Here is a 19,037-nt window from a genome sequence, read left to right on the forward strand (position 1 = left end):
AGACATTAAATAATCACAACAACAATAGCTACAGCATATACAATCGTATAATCATTTATAAAGGATGTTTGTTCATATATTCTCCTTCCTGTTTGGTGTATTTGCAGTGATCATCTGTGCAATATACCTATTCATTCGTCTACTAGAGATTCTAGATGATAAGACAGAGAAGGAGTATAAACAGATATTGGCTGATGCAATAAAGAAGCAAAGTGATAGAGTAATATCAATCAAACAATCAATCAATCAATCAACTTTGATCATTCAAACTCATACTCATACATACATATACTTATAGAGAACAGATACATCTAGGTTCAATGCTGAGAAGAAGGGAAGGATATTCATCAAGTCACCAGATGCCTCAGAGACACAAGAATGGTATCAATGTGTTCTAAAGACAAACATGTTGTTCTTGTTTAAGAATAGTGATGTATGTACATTGAATGAATGATTGATCAATGGTTGATGGTAGTACTCATTCACAATCACAAACATAGGAATCATCTGCAGCAGGCGTTATATGCTTCGATGGATGTACGATCAGTGTTATAAGGAACAAGACATCAAAGTTCCACAAGAAGAATGGTATTATTGTTACGAATAATGAGAGACTGTTGATGTTCCACTCAAAGACATTACACTTTTACTTTGAGAATGGCAAGGAGCTGGAGACTTGGTTCTGGTTCCTCAAGGAGGCCGCCGCACTGACAATCAAGAAGACGGCCGACGAGGACGCCTACATGAAGCTGTGCCAGAAATTCTTTGTAGATCTGCCCATTCGTGCACATGTACCAAAGTATCACATTCAGTCCACGGGCAACATGGGAGCGCCGCCCATCACACCAGCAACCAGCACGCCAACAACTGGACATCGCCGCTATCCCTCCAGTGGCTCATCGACTGCCTCCTCACCAAAGCTCTCACTCTCTCCAACCGATTCACTGACACCAGCATTGGAGGAGTCGATTGTCAAGGAGAGGAAGTCACATTCATCGTTTGTGCCATCGTCCAGTTCATCATCATCATCTTCTTCTTCACAGCCATCAGTCTACTCATCGACTATTATCACTGGCAACAACAACAACAATAGTTCATCGTCATCATCAAATGGAATGGCCGGTGGCATGCTCGAAACACCAGATCTAAACAGTACAGTGATCAAGTATGATTGGTTCAATGTACTTCTTGGACGCATATTCTTCAACATGTACAATTCAGAAATGCTTCTCTCTCTATTCGCATCCAAGATCACAAAGAAGCTGGACAAGATCAAGAAGCCATCAATCCTTGTACGTCATGTCCATCCACCATCCTCGCGTATACCTACCCTTTACTTACTCCTCAAACAATCAAACAATAACAGAAAAGCATCACTCTCAAGAACATCCACTTGGGACCCAACCTTCCCATCCTTCAGAACTCCAACCTCTTGTTCGTTACACCAAAGGGTGAAGTTGTAAGTTGTTGATATCCACCCGCCACATGCGTCACACGCCGGCTAACCAATAACTTGGCAATCCACCAGAGTGTCGACTTTGATTTAGTATATCATGGAGGATTCACATTGACTATTATGATCGAGGTATCATTCTCAATCAGGGGCAGATCTATGACCATTCCTTTGGTGATCTCAGTGTTGATCAAATCACTGCAGGGTAGGGTCAATCTTCAACTGCTTCCACCACCATCAAAGAGATTCTGGGTCGGATTCTACACGGAGCCTCAGTGTGAGTTGGAAGTGGACACGTCGATCGGGCCATCAAGGTCAAGCTACTTCAATCTGCCCAAGATTGCCAAGATCATCATTAACAAGCTGAAGGCAGAGGTGTTTGAAATGATGGTGTTACCAAGTGCCGAGGACTTCCCATTACCTGGTAGCAAGAAGAAGAAGGTCGATGCTGTCGACCTTGCCACAACAACATCAGCTACTGCGACCACTAACAACACAACTGCAGTCCAAGCGAACCCACAGACAGCCACTCAATTCGGTATGTGTGCACGACATTACTCCATGATTGATTGGTTGATTGATTATGATACTTACCTTTATTCCTTTACAGCTGTTGGAAGTCCTATAGACAGATCATCAGAGGCCAACCATACTCCTCAGTTTATTTAATTTTTAATACATGTACATGACTCATAGATTACAAATATCTTATTATATACTCGATCAACCAGCGTTGACTTTATTCTATTCCATCGATGTTCCAGCCATCACCATCTGATCCTCATGGATTATGGGCACCTTTATCAACATATCCTCCTCTGCCTCTTCCATATGGTCTTGAGTCTCTGATGAACTCTCTTCTTTAGCTTCCAGTTCATCAAGTTCTTTCTCCCTCTCTGCATCATCAACATGATGATCAAGGACAACATTCTCTGTCTTTCTCTTGATTGTATCAGCAGTGACTCTTCTCCATACTCCAACACAATGGACTTGAGCTCTAACTTGTTTGATGGCCTTGATCCATCTACCTTTTGCTGTTCCAGGTTGTACCATTGCCGGACCAACATCATCCACATCGCTATTCGAATCAATATCTATCTTGTTCTGACTGACATCATCACTAACTTCACCTAGTATGTCGTACTCCTTCCTAGTAGTGGCCGCCACGACACTCTTGATAAAACTCTTAATAATCACCATGAATTGACCACTGTCATACTCATCGGCGTACTTGAGAAGTTGACCAACAGGTAGACTTATTGCTCCAAGTCCTACGGATGCGAACCATTGACGAATGGATAGAGGTACTGATCCAAATACCAGTCCTCCAATCTGTGCTGCTACAATTTGAATAAATATGGTCATTGCCATGACCATCATGAACTGCCAATGATTCAATATATCTCCAAACACATTCTTGGTTGCTGATCATTGATAGTATAATTAGTGAGTAGATTCATACCAATTGATCATTCCAATCTAACTAATAACTTACAACTCTGTATCCTTCTGCTGTTGAACTGATTGAATAGTTGTAGGAATACAAATGTGTTGAATATAATGTCCTGTCCTCCGGTGAAGAGTAAGATGATCAAGATGATAGTCTAAAAAGGGTGTTAGGAATGATGTTCCAGGACTCCTCAAATCCAAACTTTACTTACCTGGACCATTGATTGCCCAATGATGTTGAACCACATTCCTTTGTTGATTAACTTGATAGATTTACCTTGGCTAATGGAGAAAGTTGGTTAGTACTTAATCATCCATTCTACTCATCTCAATACAACGATCTTACGTTGCACTATTTAACAACTCATTTCTTGGACTCTCGGTGGCAAGTGAGAATGATCCAATGGTCTCCATGATGAGATTGATCCATAGCAATTGAACAAGTGTCAATGGACTCGAGGATGAAGTAATGACTCCTATAATTGTAATAATCACAGCTGCACCATAGACAGTTAACTGGAATTGTAACATTTTCTGGATTGAGTCCATGATGTTCCTTCCCCATACTATTGAGTTGACAATTGAGCTAAAGCTATCATCAATCAGTATAATGTCTAAATCAAAGAAGTTATTGTTAATCAATCAATTTTGAAGATGGTACACATGTGAAAACATACCTGATTCCTCTCGAGCTATATCAGTTCCATTCTTTCCTTTGCTATATGATACATCTGATTGATCAAATGATGGAACATCATGGGTGTTGTCTCCGGTCACTCCCACAACTTCTCCATGTGCTTGCAGCATTGTTATAAGATCAAGCTTGTCCTGTGATGATGCCTTGGCCAACACCTTGATCTTTGGTAGCATTTGCTCAACCTCCAACTTTGACTTTGTGTTGAGCTCGCTGGCCTCCATACATATATCATCATTTGAAAGAAGTCCACATACTTCGGCAATTGCCTTGGCATGATCAATATCTTATATTGATTATATTTGTTAGTAGTGATTGGAATGATTCCAAATTGATTGATATAGTGCGATGGACTTACTCTCATGAGTGATCAATCTTGTGATGATACCAGCATCTTGACAACGCTTGATGGTGCTTGGGATTTGTCGCCTCAGTGGGTCTTTGATGCCAAATACACAAATGAGCACTAGTTGATCAGGTTGATATGTAGTCCAATCTCTTTCATCGACTATATCCATGTAGGCCACTGAGATTGTCCTTAAACATTGCGATGACATTAGCTTCACACGATCCATCATCTTTGTTCTCTTCTCTTGACTTATATCCACTACCACCTTCATATTTCCAATCATGTGAGTGGACTTGGCGATCAAATCCTCTGATGATCCGCGAATAACATATCGATATCCATCTGCCAGCTTGTACACTGCCCACTGATCACCTCTTGCAGTGCTTGGACATCTTGCTCTTGTTCCAACAATGTCCAAGCCCATCTTAGATGCGAAGGACAGCAGGGCACACTCCACCTGATTTCCAATCAACCAGGATTCTTCCAAATACGGGTCGTACTGCTCAAATGCCAAAGAGTTGACGGCTATTGCTTCAAAGAGTAGATCATGTTGAGCACTTGATAGTTGTTGAGTGATTGATGCATGGTCAAGTGGCCCCAGTTCTTCGTTCACTTTGACTCCCATCACAGAGGCGGTCACCACATTTATCTTATCGTCCACGGTCATCAGTCCAGAGATGTCGGTGCATATCGTTGTGACAGTGCCCATCTGTTCGAATGCATGTAGGTTGCGCACCATTATGTTGTCCTTGATAATCCTGCCCGTGTTGTAGGCCAATGCAAAGCTGATGCACTGTGGCAATCCATCGGGAACGATTACACATATGATGGTGGCGGCCAGGATAAAGTAGTTGACTACAGCCACAATGAAGTTGGTACCGCCATAGTTACCATCGTGTGCCACACTCACTATAATGTGTTTGATCACTATTATAAAGAATGTGCACATGGCCACTACAACACTAACCTTTGCAATATTGTTGGCCAAGTTTGTTAACTTGTTGTACATGCTTGATTGTGTGGTGTAGTTGGGGACCTGGACTTGTTCGGCGGCATCTTGGAGGGGTGATGGTGATGGACTGGATGTCCATGAATGGCGATAGTCACCAATGCATACGACCAGTAGGCTGCCATATCCCTGGACTACCTTGGTACCAGAGTAGAGCCTGCTTCCATCCCGGGGCTGAACACAATCTGATGAGTATCCATCACCAACTTGGCAGGCAAGGTTGAAGCTGTCGAGCAGTATACCATCGACGGGTAGGATGCAGCCAGGCTCGATCATGATCACCTCGCCAACATTTAGCTCCCTGGTGTTGACCTGCTTCTGGACACCAGCACGCATCACTCGCACCATGCTTATGTCGGCATTGTTGATGGAGCTCAAGCGTTTAAGTTGCACCTCCATGTAATACTTGTTCAAGCTGTTGACTATGATGACGAGGCACACTGCTCCGATGACCTTGAGACTATGCGCCCATTGAGTACTTCCATCAACAATCAACACAACTATCTCGAGGAATAGCAATAGGATGAGCGAGTGATGTCTGAAACCTTCGGTGATGGACCAGAGTACGGCAAGGGCTTTAGTGTACCATGTACCATCAGTGTCTGATGACATGCCTGGAGCACGGATATTGCTTCCAAACACCTGTTTACGCTGTTTAAAGTTGTCGTAGGTCTCGTCTAGCGGCAATCCAGCCTTGATATCAGTCTGGAACATCTTTTCCAGATGTCTCCTCCAAGGTACCTTCTCATTCTTCATCATATCATCAATCAATGAACTATCATCCTTGTCCATTAACTTGGCACAATATATTCTATCAGTGTCGAATCTGGAATTATTGATTGGTTAGAATATGGAATTGTTGGTTGATTGATCATTGCAATCACATACATTGAGTGAGACATGTGCTCTAGTTCTACATCGTGGAACTCTATTATTGTGGATTTATGGTTGTTCTCGAATAGCTTGACTTCGACTTCAACATCTTTGTCATGTTGATCATCAATACTATGTTGTTTTGATGATGACGCTGCATCCACATGTTCATATCTTAGGAATGGCAACTTATCTTTGTAATCCATGTTTGTCAAAGAGATAGATAGGGAGATGGACTATGAATGGAGTTGACTGAGTGAGTGACATAACATGTCATTTCATAGTCTGTTGTATACTCCAATACTCCATCCTCTCCTCTACTTCCTCCACTTATCCCTCCTCCTCACAACAAGCATGTCAGCTGGCACTCTCTCACACTCTTTGTGTCACATCCCATCTCAGGCACTGCCACATGTGACAATATATCAGCCAGTGACTGCTTGATGTGTGAGAACAGTGTTTGAGAAAGGAGTACTTTGGAAAGACCTCATGTGAGCTAGGGCTGATGAGTGTGTGATGCTTGCTAAGGCTTGTGTGTATGTATGTATTTGCCTCTACACACTCTCTTTGTTGATGTGAGAACCACTGGTGTGTGTCAAAAGGGGTGATCAGCTGACTGATTGATTTGATGTGAGTGTACTCAATCAGTACTTCCAAGGAATGAATGAAAGTCAAGTCATATGATTGACCGATTGATTGATCCAGACCATATCATATTTATATGTTGTGTGATTTGAAGAGTACATCAGTACTTCCAATGAAATGACGCGATTGAACAAGTCGAATCTCGTAGTACTCGCCTTGTTTGGATGTTGGTATCTGTTGCTTGGTCTCATGTGTCTTTTTGATGATGTTGTAGAGGGTGCTGACAGAACGTTCACATGCCAATGCAAGGTTATTAGGCTCGCGTGTGCTCCATCCAAGCAGCAGTGCACTGAATATATCGCCAGTGCCAGTGAAGTATCCGTCGATCCTTGGTACGGAAAGGCGGAATTTACGCTGTCCCTTGGCTCCGCCAATGACCACAATCTCATCGTTGCAGTCATCCACCATACAGCTTGTTATTATCACATTGGCAATGCCCTTCTCATGTAATTTATCAATCGCCATTATAGCGTCCGCTTCTGTATTTATCTTGATTCCTGTTAAGAGTCTATATTGATCAAAGGATATTAGCCGACACCGATATGAATCTATGAATGAATGATTGACTTACTCTGCCTCTGTTTGATTTGGAAACAGGTAGTCTGCATGCTGGATGACTTCGTCGCGATATATGTCGACCAAATCCTCAGGAACATACAGCTTATTGTTGTCCCCAAGTACAGGATCACAAACTATGTAGGTTGTATGATGTTAGACGGAGAGTCAGACACAAGAGCGAGCGTGTACATACCATATGTGAGGTTAGGATTGGCCTGCTTAAGTGTACGAACTATTGATAGTACAGCTCTTAGTGTCTCGGCGTTATTGTTGTAGCCTGTTAGCACGTGTGTATAGTTGTCTGAGAGATGGTTGGTGGTCAGCGTCTGGAAGATCTCCAGAAGCTTGGCGGCAGACAATGATTCTCCCTTGAATGCCGAGTACGCAGTATTATTTGATAACTGTACAGTGTTTATGGGATCTACCTCTATACCCATCTGTTGTAACGCCAACACTGCACACTTATTTCCAACATATCCATGGCATACCCATGATTGAATGGACAACACATTATAATCTTCTCCTCCCATCTTGTTTGTTTGTTTGTTTGTTTATATGTCCAACCTCCTTTCTTTCTTTCTTTCTACCCTCACTCTCTCTTTTCTTTATTATCTTTATCTCTTTTAGTTTGAGTGAGTGAATGAATAATGAGATGAGATGAGTGAACATCGTTTGAGTGGGTTGTTTAGTGGATGGTGGGGTGAACATGCGCATGGATCTGAACATCCAAAAGAGGTAATAAGTACATAAGGGTTATTGTTTATTCAGATGATCAGATCTCAAGATCCTCTACACAAACTAAACATTTCCTTTCTTATCGATCATCTCTAACTCTATCTCTATGTTGTTAGACAATTGTAGAAGAAAGGAATTCTTGGAAGCGCTGTGAATAGTCGGATGGTGAAACGGACGATATCTCCTCGTTCGCTCCATACTTGATCGTCTTGTAAGAGTGCTCAATCTTCTTTCTCAAACTATACAACATTAATATATCTATAATGCCCATGAAGTAATGCTCCTCGTTATGATGACCATCCTCTCCAACTCCCTTAATGCCTCCCTCATCCTGTTGGAATGCACTTGTATAATGTCTAGAAGTACAAGGTAAGTTATGTTAGGTAAGGTTGGCGTTTGAACGGATAACTAACGAATGAATGATGAGGTACACATACTCTGTCAGATCACCCAATGATATATTGAGGTCCTTAAGGTCTAATGGTGGATTGTCTTCGAAGCTGTCGCCGAGGGTACTGCGTAGGATGGAGGGCGAGGGTGGGTCGCGATTGGCATAGTGGATGCCAATGAGTAGGGAGTAGTCCATGATGTTGAGTGACTCTAGTAGTTGGCAATCCTTCTTGATCTGATCGAGAAAGGCCGTTCTCCTCTGTGCTCCGATACAGATCTTCTTCTTGCGGTTCCTAAAGTCAATGTCCTTCAACGTCACTGTGTCGGACTTCTTGTCATTGTCCGATGCCTCGCGGCCCACAATGGAGCCCTTGAGATCGTAGCGCTCGTGGATCTTCTTGCGTGTGGGGAAGTTGTTGCCCATCACCACGAAGCGCACCTGGCGGCCGCCGTGCGGCTTGACCCTGAACAGGCCAAAGAAGCGCGGCAGCAATGTGTTTGGATTGGTGATTAAGTGATCGGTGTACGATGGCAGCAGTTGCCTCAGCAGTTTGGCCTCGTCCTTTGGTATAGTCTTAATGATGAACTTCATGTCATGTGAGAAGAAGAACAATGATCCACTCTTGCCTGGCGTTGGCAACTCGCGCAGCGCGTTCTCTCCGTTCTTCAAAGTGTTGCACAGGGACACCAAGAAGTCGGCCTGATCGATTCCAAACTGATAGCGCAGGAAACGGAAAGCTGTAGAGCAGTAGTCCTTAAACTTGAAGGGTCCTGTCGAATGCGCCTCTGTCAGCTGAGAGCCTGCCGAGTCAAAGCGGAGCTCCTTTGGTGAGTGGAAGAATTCTGTCTTGTTCTTGAAGTCCTTGGGAGTGCGTAGAGTGTGGAACTGATGTGGCATATTCGAGTTGGAGCCGCTCGTACTCATACTCTTTCCAACAGCATTCCTAATGCCAGTCTGTATGTTTAGCATCAATGCCCATGAAGGGTGGCCCTTATATATAATCTCTCCAAGCAAGTTCTTCTTATGCTCATGTGTTCTAGCCTTGCGATGTGACAGTCGTCTGTCAGCTATATGTATATAACATGTGTCAGTTAATCAATCACACGACCAATCAATCAACCACTCTATCACTTACATCGTCTCATTCTAATTCTTTGGCTTTGACTTAGTCTGGACTTGGGCGTTGGCGAGTCGGTGAAGCTACCGCTCGGACTGCTCTCAAGTTCGATGCTGGTCTTCATGGTTGGTGTGACTGTTAGCGGCGTCATTTGGAAGCCGCCAACGCCCATGTGACCATTGGATGTGGATGCGCCAGTAACAGAGAAAGGCGAGGGCATCTGTGTCTCGCCGCCACTGCTTGGCGAATCGAACATTGTGACTCGCGAAGACGAGCTATGCTTGAATATGACCTGCTCGCAGTTGATCTCGCTCCTGACACTGGACACGCCCAGTTCCTCTGGCGCATCCGAGTCGGAGGACACGCTGTCACGTGTGAGTGGGTCGGCCTTCTCGCGCTCGACCACATCGCCCACACTTCCGCCACCCTGTCTCTTGGCTATGTATGACAGGTCGTCCAGTGAAGTATATTGATCGCGAGATGGCTTGTCGGCGCCATCATTGTTCAATGTATTCTTTGTGGATGTTGTGGATGTGGTGGATGTTGATGTAGTTGGTGGTGCCAATGTGGAAGTCGAAGTTGAGGTCGAGGTCGAGGTCGAGGTTGGAGTCGAGGTTGAGGTTGTATTGGCAGAGTTTGGTGTATCCATCATCTGTTTGTTTGTTTGTTTGTTGTTTGTAACTGTAATATTAGACTATCTGGTTGACTGACTAACTGATTGGATGATTGATTGATTGAATGATTGATTGATCAAGTGCTGGAGTGACTGTCTGTTGGCCAATATTTATTGTCACAAGGTTAGTGTTGACTAGACCGGATTGGATTGGACTGGATTGGAGGAGGTGGATAGTATTAGATTATATGAATAGTATGTTGTTGTTGTTGTTTATATAAGTTGGTAGAGTTTGGGATTGTGATTGTGATTGGAGATGATGGATGGTTGGATGGACTGGCGTGTGAGTGTGAGCGTATATCTCATCATCTCTACCTCTATACCTACACTCCACTCACATCCAGACTTTGACTACGAACAGCAATCCAATCACAATCTAGCACACACTCACCCATCACACATCACACTTCAAACACACACACATTAATCAACTTGTTGTCAACATCCACCACCATCCATCATCACACCCTCTGGCATAAACAAACACCATTAGTTCGCCATCAAACACACACAACACAATACCGATGCTTCCAGTGTTGATCACACATATACATGTTCACTATATCAAGCTAGCTAGGGTGTTGTATCGTATGTGGTGTCGTTTCCTTGTATATATCTATGTTTCCTTAATCATTCCATCCATTCGGGTTGTCTTTCTGTCTCTCTGTCTGTGTTGATGTGATGGTGATGGTTATGGTGATGGAATGATTGATTAGACACCTACCTTGTTGAAAGAAGTCAAGTCAATACTTAAAGGCCTTTGTGTTAAGGACCAAAAACACTGACTATTAGTATATTATGGACATAAAAGTAATATAACTGTTTAATTGTGTGTGATTGATTGATTGATTAATTGATTGATCTATCTGTTGGACACCGTCTCTTTTGACATGGAGATGAAAAACAAGGAAGGTATCATGATTATGAGTATATCACATATGTAACAGAATCTTTGGCGTCATTTGTGTGGTCCACTTGAATGAAGGGCATGGACAGTGGTTGATCAGTTTAGTGATGTGAGTTGCACCCCACCTACCATTCAAACGAATGCACACAAGCCCCATCACATCATCTTAGGTGGTGATGACCCTGCCCCTTCTTTTTCATCCACACACCTTTTTGTAAATGTTTGGACAAACAAAAGTTGGTGATCATTTCACAGTTTGGGCCTCATTTTGTTCAAACACCAGGATGTTTTTTGTTTAATTAATTAACAAAAAGCCCAATGATGTTATAATAATGATTGGTGGGGGTGAGAGAGATAATAAGACAATTGTTCATAGTGTCTATACCAAGTCAAACACACCTTATGGTGTTGGGGGAAGAGTGGTAAACAATTGATTTATTGATTGACTAACCGTTCCAGCAGTGTCTGGAAATAATAATAACTCCCCATCATTGTAGGCTTATAACTAGACTTGGTAATAATTGTTTATATTGATGTAACCATTATCAAATTACAAATGTTGGATCTGTTGACTCTAGACTGATTCCTGTACTTTCTTGGTTGTCCATTTTGAAGGCTAATTGACATTAGTTGCGGCCTATCTCTTCAATTTTGACCTAGGTATGGTCCTTTCATTGAGGACCCCCTTTGATTGAAACTAAGTCTGGCCGGGACTTGTTCAAAGATAGAAATCTGGTGATTATCTGGTGATTGTTGTGTCTTGCAATAGGAACTATGCTACTATTGACTTGTATATATTGACTTAGAACTTGATTCTCTTCTTGATCTCGGTGATCCAGATCTTCATGTCCTCTTGTGATGTTGCCTTTAGTTTGATTGACTTGCAACAGTTGAGAGTGAGCACATCGTTTGGACCATGCTTGAATATCTTTAACTTGTTATTCCCCGTTGCACGAATACAAAATGTAAACGTCTTGGAGTTGACAATTGTAATCTCCACATTCTCAAGCTCAAAGAATCTCTCTGATTCTCTCTCAAAGTTGCCATTGGTATATGTTATCAAACTATGTTTGATACTAAAGAATCGTTGACTCCAATTATTAAACTTTCCTATATTTAGTAATCATAACCATAAATAGTAATAATAGTTAGATATTGATCGTATCCTTATTTGGAGATCAATTATTTGTATGTATAATATAGTACAATACCTTGTTTCATTAAGAATCCACTTGGATATTTGACTTCCTTTTTGTGTGGCTCCATATTCCTACAATTATTATTATTCCTTGTTATATTATTACAGTTGTTATTGTCGTTGAGGTTGATGATGTTGCATGTGATTATAGTATTAACTTCTTCCTCTGGCATTGTTGGTATTAGTACAAAGTAATATTACTAGTATGTTGGGAGGGAGGATAAGTAGAATGAGAGATTGAGTATTGAAAGATGGTAAATCGATGTAGGTATTGAGGAATATGGATGTTATTTGGAACTGACAAATTAACCGTTTCTTCCCTGATCATTTCTTGAGACACCTGTTTGAACCTTTTGACAGAGGGTGTTGTTACCTTGGTTGAGCGGGTGGGCATCATCCGGGATGTGGTGGAACCAAGTATTTCCAATGCAACCTGAGGTGGACCTTCTTACACACACTATATGTGGATGTGGTTGGTTGAATGTGTGGTGCAGAAGGTGGGTAGGCAACGGATAACATTGGTTGAATTAAAGACCACCCACCATAATCGATCATTGTTTGTTTGATTGATTGATCAGTGTGTGATCACCAAAATAGATACACACAATCACACACACACAATCAATCAATTAGCCCTGGTGGATGGTTTGAGCGGATGATCTGATCGGCAATCCACACATCCAGAGTTGATCTCCCTAATTCCTCATCGTCATCAACATCGTCAGGCCTATTTCTCATTGTTGGTTTAAACGGGTAAGACGTAGAGTTACTATTTCCACTTTTACCCGTTACAGCTGTAAATCAGAAGTCGGGAGATCATAGTTGATTGATTGATTGAGAATGATCTAAAAAGAGAATAATGCTTATTACGTATTATGGAAATATGAATGATGTGGATGAGGAATGAACTGACATCACATGATGTTTGTGATTATGATCACCGGATATGGAATAATAATTAATGTTAATTTACATTTGAGCACCTGTTGTCGTAGTCGCCTGTGATGATGACGATGTCACCAAAAGCACCTTCTTGATTGCCATTAGCTTCTCGCTGATGTTGACACTCTCCCTGTCAGAGGTGAATGTGTTCTCAGTGCCCAGCTTTGACACTGTATCAATCTGGAAGAATATCCTCTCGAGCAATGGGTCCAACGTCTTCTTCAAAGTGGTCAGTTGACTCTCGTCGGGTATCGGCGCCATCACCTTGACATCGGGTGGCTGCTGGTATCTGTTCTCCGTGTACAGCTCGTGCAATATCTGTTTGATACTCCTGATTGACTTGCCAATATCGATGGCCTCTGGCAGCGATGCGTGCTCCAGACCCTTCTTCATGACTGTCAGTCTATCCACTATCTCCTTGGTTGTCTTGCGACTCTCTTGAGCGTAGGACTTGCGCTTCGATGGTGTCAGTGGCATTGACGCGTCGCCTCCACCACCACCGCTGGATGACAAAGGTGATTGCTGATTCGATGTTGAGGTTGATGATGATGAGGACTGCAATGAGTTGCGGCCAGAGCTTGGTGCTCCATTGTCCTGGCCACCACTGCCACCTGATGGCATGGCTTGGTCTACGATTGACTTGAGCTTACTAATGATCTGTGCCAATTGAATAACATGCTCCTTGTACAAGAGTGTGTGTAGCTTGGTCTTTAGAACAAAGATGTACTCTGAGAGGTCTTCGATGGCCATGTGAGCAGCACGCTTCAACTCAAAGTGTTTCAGCTCGTCGACGCCCGTCGGTGGATTGGCCAACTGTTCATTTGATAGCACATGTATCGAGTAGTTTGGTGGCTTGTTGAACTGTTGTAGGAATGACTTTATATCATTCTTATGTATGTTGAGCTGTTTCTCTGACGATTCCACAAGATGCTATAGTAATATGAGGTGGTTAGTCCATGCCTTCCAATCAATCAATCAATCTCCCGTGATCTGACTTACTCTCTTTGAGTCGCGAAGTGCTGTCGATAGTTTGATGGTGACACCATAACTTGTCTCTTTCTCAATGCCCTTGGCAATGGCTCTTAGTTGGGTCCAGATGTGCTCACTGATCAGTGACTCTGTAGTTCCCTTGATCTTGTTAATCTTCTCGGTTGTGTCTGTGTCCAGTGTAGTCAGCAGTGTCAGTGTGATTGGCTTGGAGTTGGGACTGGTTACTGATGATGGTGATGATCCAACATTATTGTTGTTGTTGGTGGGGCCATTGTTGTTGTTTGATGAGGAAGTGGGAGTCGAAGGAGTCTCCCCTTCACCCTTTGAAGGCGATGGTCCTTGATTCAAATCGAATGCTGACAGAGTCAGTGGCAAGGATGGCCTAGGTGGCGCTGCACTTGACCGCCTGCTGATACTGGAAGGTGTAGATTCGTTGTTGTTGTTGTTGTTGCTCTTTGATTGAGGCGCTGTTGGTGATAGGGAATTTGACGCAGCATTGGCAATAGATGGTGGACTGCTCGTCGTGGACTCTTGCTTGGCGGATGAAGTTGGAGTTTGAGGGTTGGCTGATGATGAGGATGATTGTTCAATTGTTGATGAGGATGTTGGTGACAGATGTGAGGACTCCTTGTGAGGAGAGCCACTGATGTTCAAAACGGGCGGCAATGATACAGGGGATACGGGCGGCGAGCTTGGCTTGCGCGCACCGTTTTGGCTGGAGGACGCCTGAAGGGGCGGTTTGATCTTGATGATGGTTGTAGTCTGTTGAGTGTTCTGTTGCTTGGGGATTGTAGGCAGCGACAGCTTGGGCGATTGCTGTGGGTTGGTAGCATTGGTCAGCTGTGTCTGTGTGCTGATCTTGTTCAATCCAATCGTTGGGTGTTGCTGTGGCGTCGATGAGGGCGACGCAGAGTCGCCGGCGCCACTTGCCGCACCGTGACTGTTTGTCGCCGATCCGCTCTGATGCGATGGTATGAAAGGTGTGGCCATCGCCTGGATCTTGGTAGTGGGCACCGTTGGCGACTTTGTCACACTCTCAAACTCGTCTATCCACAACCTAACAATGTCCTCCGTATTGATCCTATCCTGCTTCATATAGTATATCTCTTCCTCGGGTCTCAGAAAGGCGCCCGTGAATATGGCCGCCAGCGACTGAGCGTCCAGCTTTGTCTGGGAGCTATTACAATGCACTCGCCACAACAAGTCCAACACTGCCTTTATCGTCGTCCTGAAGCCCTGTGGCAGATATGCCAGGAGGAACCTATAAGCCCACAATCTATCTTGATGTGATAGGATAGCTTGATGGATTGATTGAGTGAGTGAGTGACCAAGATGAGGGGCAATGGCTGGTGACTGGATACATACTGTGAGTCAAGAGAAAGCTATCGTACAGTTGGAAGGAGAAGAGTGGCTCGGACAGGGATAAGAGGTATTGCTTCAGCATCTCTGCCACCACAAATGGACTGTTTGTGAACGATGACAGTTGTATCTGTTCAATGTCATTGGTGATGCTCATCTCTGTTTGGGGAGGAGGATGAAGATGTTAGAAAGAGGCCGAGCCAATCAATCAATCAACAACGACATCGATGAAGACATACCTTTGAGCAGTTTCTTTTTACATTGTTGTACATCGATGTCTAGCGAGTCGGATGGCTGTTGTACAAAGATGTTCTCAAGGGCGACGCCCTTGACGAGGAGGAATCGGATGAACTTTAGGAGGATGGGTGGCGGCTCAGACATGGGCGGCAGTGTCACGCCATGCAATAGATTGACAGGCGAGCTGATATTATAATGATCGATCGGTGTGGTTGATGAGAGCGCAGATGACGATGGCAGAGGGTTGGACACCAATGGTGAAGCTGCATTGGCAGAAGTGGCAGCTGCACCCATTGTTGAAGTCGATGGTTGTTGTTGTTGTTGTTGTATTTGTCCATAATGTTGTTGCTGTTGTCTTGATCCAGTCAATGGATGATTCAAAGTATGATTGATGGCACCACCCAACAAGTTGTTATTACTGCTGCCACCTGGTTGGTTCGATGCCAACACTGGACTTGAGTTGACATTTGCAGCCGACCCAATGCTCAAAGATGTTGTAGGTGGTGGTTTTGCGTTTGCTTTACTCTTCCAAGCCATCGATATCAATGTCTATATATTCTGGTTCTAGTTATGTATCTGGTTCTGGTAATGGTTCTGTTTGTTTGTTACACGCTGAATGATGTTGATGATGATGATGATGCCGCTGCTGTCTCAACGTTTGAATGATTGAATAAATAAATAAATAAGTATAATAATGAATGAATGAATGAATGTACAACTAAATAATAATAATAATAACACAACTACTAAGGCAGGTGATGTGAATGAACAACTAATGATTAAGTAAATATGATTGATGTGAATATAATGGGATTGGGATAATAACAGCAACAACAACAATAAGAACACCGTGTCGTTGATATTAAACAAGATAAGGATAGATAGGTTGGTAAGATAATAGTCCTTTGCGACTTGGTCCATCCATTTTTTAATTTAGCTTCAAATGCAAGTATCCAGCCAAGCTAGTTGCATTCATGTATCATGATACATACACACTCTCTTCTCTGGCATGCAATTGATTGAGTGAAAGGTGAGTGTATTGGATGGGTGGGTGAATGAGTCCCCATCGAAGTCAGATCTCGCCTTTGTCTTCAAAAATGGATGGTTTGGGTGGGTTTCAGATAATATGTGTGTTCGATCTTGATTAGTTGCTCGTCAATGTTCCGTGTTGGTGTTGAACATACAAACACACAAATATTGTCAACAACATACATGTACTTACTTAATTTGCGTAACTTGTGGTGGATGGGATGGAATGGATGATTGATTGATGACAAGATGTTGCCGACAACATTTCGCGTCCATGTAACAACATCAACCCATAGTTGTACATCAACTTCATGCACCAATGTACTTCAACACATCCAATTGACTTGACTTGAACTTTCCAAAAAAGATAAGTTATATATCTTGTTGTTGTTGTCTCTTATGATATGGATAAGTTGTCCACCTTGATTGATTGATTGAATGAATGATTGATTGACTGGAAGGGGAATTTCAGAAATGGAATGAAGTAATATACGACTTTCAAAGTGTCACTTTGCCAACTCACTAACTCACTTTATCCCGACAAGTAAGTGAATGAATGAATGAATGATGTTATGTATAAGAAGTAGACAACATTGTTTGTTACATAGTCGTAGTGGACTATTTCAAGTATTAGATAGTTCGACAACAACAACAACAACAGGTTATGTTGGAATTAGGTCTATATCATTCTTGAAACGTCTGTTTAAGTCATGGCGACATGAGGTCGACGATGATGATGTACATTCAACAACTCAATCAAACTCAACTGTCAAGTATCAATCGATAGGTGATGCATTAAAGTCTGGCAAGTCATCATTGTCACCTGTAAGTAGCAATAGTTAGTAGTTCATTGTTTGATTGATCGAATGAATGATGGTATTGACCTTGAAGCATGATATGATGTTAGGGATTCCAATGGAGCAAACCAATGCCTGCATCAGCAGCATCAAGTACAACAGTATTCAAACCAACAGCAGTATATTCAATTGGTAACAACAATCAAGGTCAACTTGGATTGGGTGATTGCAAGTCAGAGTCAACCTTTAGCTTCCTAGACTCATTATCCAACGTCTCTGTAAAGTCATGCAAGTCATCACTCTTGCACACTGCACTCCTGACACGTAAGTACTCAATCATTCAATCATTCATCGATGATCACTTGTCTAACAACCTACCCTCATTAGACGACCACGACATGATGACTTGGGGCGCTAACTTGCACTTCCAGATTGGACACAAGGGAGGTGCAAATACGAGCATCTTCCCAAGCTTTGTAGAGAGTCTGCCGTTCTCTGTAAAGGCTGGCGCATTCCCAAAGGATGCTATTTTGGACTTGGCATTGGGAGGATGGAACTCATTCGCGCTGACAAAGGCTCCTCGCACTGGCGCCTCACACATCTATACTTGGGGCAACAATGCATGTGGACAGATGGGCATCGGAAGCATATTCAACATTCAAACCCCGTCCATCATTCAATCGCTGGCCACCTTCAACATTGTGCAGATTGCCAGTGGTGGATTCTATCACACGCACTTCCTAACGGACAAGGGCATGGTGCTCAGCTGTGGACGCTCGGTCGATGGACAACTTGGAATATCCAATGTCATTGCCGGTGGCGGCGGAGGCGATGCGGACAACTACGTAGCCATTCCGATCAGGGCCGACCTGCTCTCAGACATTATCGTGAGATCTATCACATGTGGAGTCTTCCATTCGTTGGCCATTGATGACAAGGGAGATCTGTATCAATGGGGCCGAGGCGAGCTGAGGAAGGAGAGCAAGGATGATGTTCATTACAATCCGATGAACCAATTCAATCGATATGACAGGACTGCTGACATGGACAGAGTGTCCAAGATCACTGGCATCGAGGGTCGAGTGATCCAAATCGCTGCAAGTGACAACCTCTCATTCGCACTCACCGACGATGGTGTGCTCTACCAATGGACGTGCATGGACCTCACGCCCATCAAGCTTGCTCATCCCGAGTTCAACAATCACAAGATCATTCATATTAGTACCAGTCCAACGCATACAGGTGTCATCCTACGACCTGACGACATCGAGTCATCATCGTCATCATCATCAGCAACAGCAGCAGCATTGACTGATGTTAATGATCAATCAAACAACAGCAACAGCAATAGCAACAATAAGGTATTTATATGGGCGAATCGATCATTCTCATTGGACAAACAGTTACATGGCAGCATGTTCTCCACGGTCACCGAGACCAAGCAACTGTTCAACTTCCCAAGCGATCACCAAGTCGTGGACCTTTCATTAGGCGCTCACTACGCTGTTGTCTTGGCCGAGCAACGAACTACCAACAACGCCAACACCGCCAACACAACCATCACCCAGAGCTAGATCAAATAGATTGATAGATTGATTGATTGAAGTTTATAAAGATATATAATGATGTCAA

The 19,037-nt window shown here is 43.2% G+C and overlaps 7 protein-coding genes across 7 annotated transcripts; 3 read left to right on the top strand and 4 right to left on the bottom strand.

Moving 5' to 3' along the window:
• Positions 1–64: 64 nt before the first annotated feature.
• On the top strand, positions 65–2,122 carry SAMD00019534_051780 (hypothetical protein; the record flags this gene model as incomplete). Its single annotated transcript, XM_012899649.1, has 6 exons — positions 65–220; positions 299–433; positions 501–1,292; positions 1,367–1,459; positions 1,529–1,991; positions 2,064–2,122. The coding sequence occupies 6 exons, from the start codon at positions 65–67 to the stop codon at positions 2,120–2,122; spliced, it is 1,698 nt and encodes a 565-aa protein (XP_012755103.1).
• Positions 2,123–2,197: 75 nt separating this feature from the next.
• Positions 2,198–6,033, bottom strand: SAMD00019534_051790 (hypothetical protein; the record flags this gene model as incomplete). The annotated part of the gene is made up of 7 exons (XM_012899650.1): positions 2,198–2,877; positions 2,949–3,057; positions 3,115–3,184; positions 3,249–3,516; positions 3,580–3,882; positions 3,955–5,780; positions 5,843–6,033. 7 exons carry the CDS (start codon positions 6,031–6,033, stop codon positions 2,198–2,200), a joined length of 3,447 nt encoding a protein of 1,148 aa, XP_012755104.1.
• A 511-nt stretch (positions 6,034–6,544) lies between these two features.
• Positions 6,545–7,542, bottom strand: SAMD00019534_051800 (hypothetical protein; the record flags this gene model as incomplete). Its single annotated transcript, XM_012899651.1, has 3 exons — positions 6,545–6,980; positions 7,044–7,164; positions 7,224–7,542. Coding segments are annotated over 3 exons (876 nt in total), but the record flags the coding sequence as incomplete, so codon positions are not given.
• Positions 7,543–7,877: 335 nt separating this feature from the next.
• Positions 7,878–9,922, bottom strand: SAMD00019534_051810 (hypothetical protein; the record flags this gene model as incomplete). The annotated part of the gene is made up of 3 exons (XM_012899652.1): positions 7,878–8,121; positions 8,203–9,223; positions 9,292–9,922. 3 exons carry the CDS (start codon positions 9,920–9,922, stop codon positions 7,878–7,880), a joined length of 1,896 nt encoding a protein of 631 aa, XP_012755106.1.
• A 3,098-nt stretch (positions 9,923–13,020) lies between these two features.
• On the bottom strand, positions 13,021–15,873 carry SAMD00019534_051820 (hypothetical protein; the record flags this gene model as incomplete). Its single annotated transcript, XM_012899653.1, has 4 exons — positions 13,021–13,923; positions 13,993–15,281; positions 15,349–15,501; positions 15,582–15,873. 4 exons carry the CDS (start codon positions 15,871–15,873, stop codon positions 13,021–13,023), a joined length of 2,637 nt encoding a protein of 878 aa, XP_012755107.1.
• Positions 15,874–15,970: 97 nt separating this feature from the next.
• SAMD00019534_051830 (hypothetical protein) lies at positions 15,971–16,147 on the top strand (the record flags this gene model as incomplete). Its single annotated transcript, XM_012899654.1, has 1 exon — positions 15,971–16,147. The coding sequence occupies one exon, from the start codon at positions 15,971–15,973 to the stop codon at positions 16,145–16,147; it is 177 nt and encodes a 58-aa protein (XP_012755108.1).
• Positions 16,148–17,536: 1,389 nt separating this feature from the next.
• On the top strand, positions 17,537–18,979 carry SAMD00019534_051840 (hypothetical protein; the record flags this gene model as incomplete). Its single annotated transcript, XM_012899655.1, has 2 exons — positions 17,537–17,729; positions 17,793–18,979. The coding sequence occupies 2 exons, from the start codon at positions 17,537–17,539 to the stop codon at positions 18,977–18,979; spliced, it is 1,380 nt and encodes a 459-aa protein (XP_012755109.1).
• Positions 18,980–19,037: the final 58 nt, after the last annotated feature.

This window comes from Acytostelium subglobosum (genome assembly GCF_000787575.1).
Source record: "Acytostelium subglobosum LB1 DNA, scaffold: scaffold9, whole genome shotgun sequence".
Classification (NCBI taxonomy): domain Eukaryota; phylum Evosea; class Eumycetozoa; order Acytosteliales; family Acytosteliaceae; genus Acytostelium; species Acytostelium subglobosum.